The 8,140-nt window shown below is 32.9% G+C and overlaps 2 protein-coding genes across 2 annotated transcripts; both read right to left on the bottom strand.

The window, feature by feature from the left end:
- Nucleotides 1-564: 564 nt before the first annotated feature.
- Nucleotides 565-2,544, bottom strand: LOC124822362 (uncharacterized). Its single transcript, XM_047294360.2, has 3 exons — nt 1,726-2,544; nt 1,078-1,605; nt 565-966 (listed from the first exon to the last, which is right to left on the bottom strand). Exons 1-3 carry the CDS (start codon nt 2,503-2,505, stop codon nt 862-864), a joined length of 1,413 nt encoding a protein of 470 aa, XP_047150316.1. The 5' UTR covers nt 2,506-2,544; the 3' UTR covers nt 565-861.
- A 3,631-nt stretch (nt 2,545-6,175) lies between these two features.
- LOC124822333 (uncharacterized) lies at nt 6,176-7,892 on the bottom strand. Its single transcript, XM_047294326.2, has 3 exons — nt 7,116-7,892; nt 6,488-7,015; nt 6,176-6,395 (listed from the first exon to the last, which is right to left on the bottom strand). Exons 1-3 carry the CDS (start codon nt 7,887-7,889, stop codon nt 6,291-6,293), a joined length of 1,407 nt encoding a protein of 468 aa, XP_047150282.1. The 5' UTR covers nt 7,890-7,892; the 3' UTR covers nt 6,176-6,290.
- Nucleotides 7,893-8,140: the final 248 nt, after the last annotated feature.

The following is an 8,140-nucleotide window of genomic DNA, read 5'->3' on the forward strand; positions in this document are numbered from 1 at the left end:
GTTAACCGATGTGGCTACATCCATTGAAGGTTTTTTTTTTTTAAATAAAAATAATAAACTAAAATATAAAATATGTAAATGGATGTTACAGATGTCAACATCGTGAAACGGATGTTGACATCCATTTTATAGAAGGACAAATAAAATATGGAAAGGTGCAAAGAGTGGTTGGTGGTGGTGGAGGGAGCAAACTATCAACCGCAACCGCATCAAGCTAATCGAATATGTTTAATCTGTTGAATCTTCTTGGATCACTTCTTCCTGCAGTCCTCTTTTTCTTACTGCACCTCTGTAAAAAATTTATTTCCCATTTTATTCCTACGCTAGTCACATCTCTGCAACTCCATCTTCATCTTCTTACAATTGGAACGTGAAGGACAATTTAATCATACTTTACTTTCTTATCTCTATCAATCAAAAAATGATTTTAAGAAAAAAAAACAATTACACATAAATCAAATCAAATATTATATTATATAGTGATACGAATTATTCTTAATTACTGATTATTTAAAAAAGAATTGAAACTTAACTTTAGAAATAAAGATGAAAATGTTATTGATTAAAAGAAATGGAAAAAATATCCTCAAAAAACACTCTTGGAAGGGAAAACTCCTAAAACTACATTGTTGGTGTTTTTATGGTTGACCTGCATGGTTGATGTTGACCTATCTGATAGATGAACTCTTTAAAACAAAATTATGCTGAGAGGCACTACATTGAATTAGTTTGAATCGTTACAACTTCAGTAAAAGCTTTGTAAGCAAGCATGAAAGTTTCAATTCTAGATTGCAAATTTCCTTACGCAATCTCTTGCTTTGCTTTCTCTGTAAGTAACATTCTTCAATAATTTAATGTCAGTCAGTGCATGTAAATCAGCTCTTCATATCTGCATTCTCTGATTGCAACTTCCATTAAGTCACCAGCATTAGAAGGCAACACATTACAACAGTGCCTTCTCGGAGTCTGCAACTTATGCAAAAAAATAGTTAATGAAATATACTATCAGTATCACCGATGTAATTGATAGACCAAATCTGAAGAAAAGGAAATGCAAGTGTTCAATATATAGCTTACCTGTTTGTTGTCAATGTATAACTTATTTGTAGCAACTTTGATCACATTCAATTTCTGCATTGGTCCCTTGTATGTGCAATTTTGATAATGTTTCCTGTAAGTGCTTGTGATGCCATCTTTGCCAGAAGACACTTTATCTAGATAGAAAATGGTGGGTCTTTTACAAGGGTCAGGGTGAAGTTCTCTTGTGTTGAAAGTATATGTTCCTAACAAAACATTTCCTTCCTTCCATTGTCTGAATGTTTTCTCCACTCTCACAACCTCAGGCAAAACCATGTTGTTCTGGAACACTTGAACAGCATAGCCCCATGAAACTGAAACTGTCCATGACAACCTCTTCTCGTAACAAACTGTTTGTTGCAGGATCCTCTCGGAATCGACACGAACAGCTTCAAATAAATGTTGCAGTGATTTTTTGGTTGACAAGTTGGGAAAGATAGGATCAGTGTGATCTGGGTGATGTAAGGACAATAAGGGAGTTAACGGATGAGAAGCCAAAAGGCCAAAGATATTTCCCCGCAAATCGACCTAATCCAATTCCATAATCACATATGGAGGACTAATTAGAAGCACAATGAAGAAAAGAAAATCACCAACAATATTTAGCACTTCAATCTAGAGTTCAATATAGCATTTCAACCTAGTTACCTGATGAAAACCTGGTTCATGTGTTAGTCCCACACCTAGTTCAGTTATGCAAGAGTAGATCCTAGCATCGCTTCCATACAGATGTGGATACCTTTGTATGCATGAATCAAGAACCTTGGCTAGGACTTGTGCCAGGGAGGAACTGATGGCAAAACCACCTCCACCAAAGGCCATTCCAAAACCAAAAACCTGAGTGCCCTCATAAATCTCTGAGTAGGACCCAACATAGTACCAAAGCCTGTGATCATATTTGGAAAGAGTTTTGAGCAGATTGTGAGGGAAGAAAATGGTGTCATCATCCCCAAACACATACCATCTGACACCAGAATGGTTCAATGCCACAGTCTCTTTCACAACACGTGCCACACGGATTGCTGATCTTAGACCTCCAGGCTTGTAAGTGTAGAGAAACTGGGAAGTGTCTTCAGAGACACAAAGGGGAGGAAGAGAAGCATCATTGTTGAGATTTTCTTCATGTGGGAGGGTATCTACGAAAACACATCCTCTCATTGTTTTATTGGGATTCAAATTCCACCACATCCTGCTGTATTCCTTTCTCTTAGGCCAGGAATTCCCACTTGAAGCAATTCCAAACACAAGTTGATCAACAGTGGTAGGTTCATACACATATTGTAGTGAAGAATGCACGTCTATTATCTTTGGTGTGGCTAATAGTAACATGGATACACAGAGAGAAATGACAAAAACTGAAGAGAAGACTAAAATGAATTTCATCAGAGTAGGTTTGGTTTTGATAGGACTGAGAAGTGACCTTTTCATGATTAAGGAGGGAGCTAGATGAAGTTGTGCTGATGCAGAGAAAAGTAGCATTATTTCATAGATAAAAGTTTCAATTATTTAATATTTAACTAAACAAAGCGTTACACCATAATCGCTGAATATTATAAGAAAACTTGAAAAATGGAAATAAAGTTTTAATACTACTTCTCTCCATGTGTATTCCATGGGATTGGTTTGTAAGAAGGTGAATAGATTGAAGTCAACCATTGGGGATGGCTACTTTTTCAATCCTTGCGCCGTACTCCTCCTTCAATTAATGCATTTGAATGCACATAACACCGTGATTGTTACTTCACATTCACCACCTTTTCTTAGATTGCAAGCCCAGATTTTCCCTTTCCTCCCCAAGGGGAGTTGTTTTTTTGAAATTTTCTCAATGAAAGCTCCATTTTGGAGTAATTCTAGTTGCTTAGAATTATTATAAGCATAGAAATATGGATGCTGATCTTACAATCCTAATCAAGTCTTTGATTACTGGCTATTCGAGTAATTTTTTTATTGGACTGCACATACATAAATTGGCTTATTTTAAATCCGTAAAAGCCAGAACAAAACTGATACAATTTGTGATAAGAAAAGACAAAGTCTGAATAAAAAGAGAATAAAGATAGTAAACTACAATTACTAGTGGGTTTTAAGCCTAACTCAACCCCACAAAACCAGCTTATAAGGTGAGGTTTGCATCCACTTATAAACTAAGAATTGACCTTATCCCTAGTCGATGTGGGACTTCCAACACACCCCCTTCATGCCGAGGTATAGACATCTCGTGCGTGAGCTATCGGGCCGTTATTGGACCACCCAATTTCTACTATCACGCACGAGATGTCTATACCTCGGCGTGAAGGGGGTGTGTTGGAAGTTCCACATCGACTAGAGATATAGCCAAATTATAATATATAAGTGAGGTGCAAACCTCACCCTACAAACCGGTTTTGTGGGGATGAGTTAGGCTTAAAACCCACCTTAACCTCACCCTACAAGCTGGTTTTGTGAGGTTGAGTTAGGCTTAAAAACTCACTTTCTAATATGGTTAGAGCCATGGTTAAAACCCACTACTAATAACAATACAGTATAATTTAAAAATATATCAATAAAGATGCACCAAAAATTAATATCATTACTTTTCTTTTCATCTATATGATCCTTACTCAATCTTTTCATGTTTGCTGTCAAGACAATTATATCGGCACCAAATTTTAATTAAATATGATTAAATTAAGAAGTTACTCCCTACGTCACTCCACAATTAATTCTTTCTACACCATCACATTTTTTAAAAATTTTAAAACAATTTTTTATATTTCAAAAAATCCTACATTCCACTTCTTTTCTTTAATAAATTCTGAAATCCATTGAAAATTCAAAATTTATTAAAGAATTTTTTAAGCTTTTAATAAATTTTGAAATCTGTTGAAGTTTTCAAAAAATCTTTCAACAAATTTCAAAATTTCTTAAAAAGTTATTTTTCAACAAATTTTGAAATTTGTTAAAAAGAATTTTGAAAATAAATTTTAAAATTTGTTTAAGAAAACTTCAAAACTTTTATTAGATTTTGAAATTTATTGAAGAAGGACATTTTTGAAAATTTTGAAATGTGAGGATGCAAGCAGAAAACGTGGAGATGTGCAAGGAATAATCCTCCTAAATTGATTTGGGAGGCCCATCTGGGAGGCCCTGGTTACAGAATTGCTTACCTCCTTTTATAGAAACTTTATCAAAGTAAACTAGTTCTTCATAGATGTGATAAGAAAGATAAGGAATTTCAGTCAACTTTCTTCACTTTAACTTCAATCTTTGACCTTCCTATCCTTAATATTAACTGTTTGATATATAATATATTAATTAAAATTTAATAGCGAAGGTAGCAGATGCCTAACTGAAAATTTCAATGGCAGTGAGACTCTTTTTTAGTAAAAAAGCTAATGTTTCGATGTTGAATATCAGGAATGTTCGTACCTTCAAAATTTGTCGTAGAACATTGATACGTGTATATTTATATCATATTTTAAATTTAATTCCAAATTTTTATATAATTATTGTGTTTAAATAATTAATTTGAATAAGGATTTATAACATTTAAATTTATCGATTTTGACAATTAAAAGTCTTAAAAAGTTATTTGTAGTTACGTAAATTTGAACAGGAATATTTTGAGGTATCTTAGTGTAGTTACATATAAATTGAGACTTCATTGATATGTATAAATAAATTGGTTAAAGTTTGATAAAAATAACAAATAATCAACTCCACGTACAGTCAATCTTAATATATCATGGAAAAAAATGAAGAAATTTAGCTAAAGTAAAAAAAAGATAAAAACAAAAAAATTACTACTTCGGGACATAAATGGTTTATTTTAACTGTAATCAAAATGTGTATGTTATATTTCATTCATAATCTTTCTTAAATTAATAATGGATCTTTCATTTTTTTTAATAATTTCTGTAATTTTTTTATTTGCTTTAGGTTTGAAGTTAAAAGTTGTAAGTGTTTAGATTCTTAGAGTCCTAGCTTTGTAATTGTTTCCATATATTTCAAATTAATTTTAAGATAACAAGTTAATTTACATAAAGAGTATAACATTAACTTTAAATTAAAGTAAATTAACAAGTTATAATTTACTTTAATATATTTAAAAGTTAATGTTAGAATAGAATATTTGACTAAAGATGATATCTTAACCTCTTGTTTATTTCTAAGTAAAGTAAAGAATTGGTACACCAAATTTACACTTATACTTTATTCTTAGAATTTGAAACTAATTTTGGCCTTGGATCGAGCCATATCATATGTTAGACTTTAGAGTGCTTATCTATAGCGCTTAAACTTTAGATAGACTTTGGATTTGATTTCTTTGAAAATCAAGGTTTGGGTTAAGATCTCCCATTTCATATTGTTCGATTTCACTCTAGATCAAGTTCTATGATTGTTATCTACTGCAGTGGATGTGAAAAAAAAAATAATCAAAGTGAATGTCATATTTTTCACGCATTATGTCGTACACCTATAATAAAACTACAGTATTTAATATATAGTATTGTTTGAATTTAACATTTTATTAAAGTAGATAAGAAAAAAAATACTGATATTATTTATATTTAGATGATTTTTTTTATCTTTAATAAAATTATATATTATCCAATTATTGAGTTTTAAAAATATGATTTAAATAAAATAGATAGGATAGCATTCATCTTTTACTAGGCTTTGTTAATTTTATTTTTGACAAAATTACACTAATAGTAATTCTTGAATTTTAAAAAATATTTAATGGACAGGATATAACAAGTATTTGGATTAGTTAAAAAAATTGTTGTGTGATTCAAAATTTGAGATGTCGATAAAATTTAACTTCTTTTTCTATTCAAAAATTTGTTGTGACTAAAAAATTGACTGAAATGACCTAATTCTTATAAGAAATTGTGCAGTTGACCGGTATTAAAACATTGCATCTTGGAGTAACCAGCTAGCTATTTCACGTATCCTACAGATGAAAGTAGAAAATATCTCAGAAGTGTCATAAATGGCATCAAATGCTGCTGTTGAACGTACACATAAAAAGGTTATTTTTTAGTTAAGATGCACGTCCCATTTTATTTGTTTTTCCAAGTTTAGGTTGAATCGAAATTATTCATTCATACAACTGTTAGCAATATATGAATTCAAAAACTCTAGATAAAATTCCCTTACACCGTCCATTGCATTCTTCAAACTCAAACATTTGTTAGGTAGAAAAATAGATTTCATATATACTTGTTCTGTCAGTTCATAAAAATCAGTTCTTCATAATTGCACTCTCTGATTGCAATTTCCATCAAGTTACCAGCATTAGAGGGCAACACATCACAACACTGCCGTCTTCGGGTCTGCAGTTTAATTAAAAAATAACACTTTATAATTAGTAATATTAATTATATATTACGAATCAATATAAAATCATGTTCCTGATTTTATTTACCTGTTTGCTGTCATGGTGTAACTCATTTGTCACCACTTTGATCACTTCCAGTTTACTCATTGATGAATTGTATGAACAATTTTGAAAATGTCTCTTGTAACTGCTTATGCTACCATATTTGGCAGAAGACACTTCATCTAGGTAGAAAATGGTGGGTCTTTTACATGGGTCATGGTGAAATTCTCTTGTGTTGAAATTATATATTCCTTTAAAAACATTTCCTGGCAACCATTGTCTGAATGTTTTCTCCACTCTCAAAACCTCTGGCAAAACCATGTTGTTCTGGAACACTTGAACAGCATAGCCCCATGAAACTGAAATTGTCCATGACAACCTCTTTTCGTAACAAACCGTTTGTTGCAGGATCCTCTCGGAATCGACACGAACAGCTTCGAATAAACGTTGCAGTGATTTTTCGGTTGGCATGTTGGGGAAGATAGGATCAGTGTGATCTGGGTGATGTAAGGACAATAAGGGAGTTAACGGATGAGAAGCCAAAAGGCCAAAGATATTTCCCCGCAAATCGACCTAATCCAATTCCATAATCACATAAACAGAGGACTAATCAGAAGCACAAAGAAGAAAAGAAAATCACCAACAACATTTAGCATTTCAACCTAGTTGTTACCTGATGAAAACCTGGTTCATGTGTTAATCCGACACCTAGTTCAGTTATGCAAGAGTAGACCCTAGCATCGCTTCCATACAGATGTGGATACCTTTGTATGCATGAATCAAGAACCTTGGCTAGGACTTGTGCTAGGGAGGAGCTGATGGCAAAACCACCTCCACCGAATGCCATTCCAAAACCAAAAACCTGGGTGGCATCATAAATCTCTGAGGTTGACCCAACATAGTACCAAAGCCTGTGGTCGTATTTGGAAAGTGTTTTGAGCAGATTGTGAGGGAAGAAAATGGTGTCATCATCCCCAAACACATACCATCTAACACCAGAATGGTTCAGTGCCACGATCTCTTTCACAATACGTGTCAAACGGATTGCTGAGCGTAGACCACCCCTGTAAGTGTAGAGAAACTTGGAAGTGTCTTCAGAGACACAGAGAGGAGGAAGAGAAGCATCGTTGTTGGCATTTTCTCCATGTGGAAGGGTATCTACGAAAACACATCCTCTCATGGTTTTATTGGGTATGCTGTTCCACCATAGCTTTGTGTATTGCTTCCTCCGAAACCATGAATTTCCGGTTGAGGCAATTCCAAATACAAGATGATCAACGGTAGTAGGATCAGACTGTGACACTTGTGGTGAATAACTCACTTCTATTACCTTTGTTTTGGCTAGGATTAGCACTGACACGCAGATTGAAATGGTAAAAAATGAAGAACAGACTAAAATTAATTTAATCAGAGTTTGGGTTTTGATTTGCTTCTGAAAGGACTCCATGATTAATGAGATGTAGATGTGCGAATGGAGATTATTATATTGTTAGAAACATTTATTTTTTCAATTAGTTAGGCTTTATTAGGCCATGATTTAATTGATTTTGATTTTTTTCTTACTGACCGTGAAAAAGATAATCAACTCTTTCTTTCTTCGTCATGTCATTATTTACCCAAACTTAAGAAATATGGACTTTTTTACTTAATATAAAAATATATCATGGTTAATTAATGAGTAAATCTTAATATTTTTAT

Source organism: Vigna umbellata, chromosome 6 (assembly GCF_029865625.1).
Source record: "Vigna umbellata cultivar VRB3 chromosome 6, Vumbellata_1.0, whole genome shotgun sequence".
NCBI lineage: Eukaryota > Viridiplantae > Streptophyta > Magnoliopsida > Fabales > Fabaceae > Vigna > Vigna umbellata.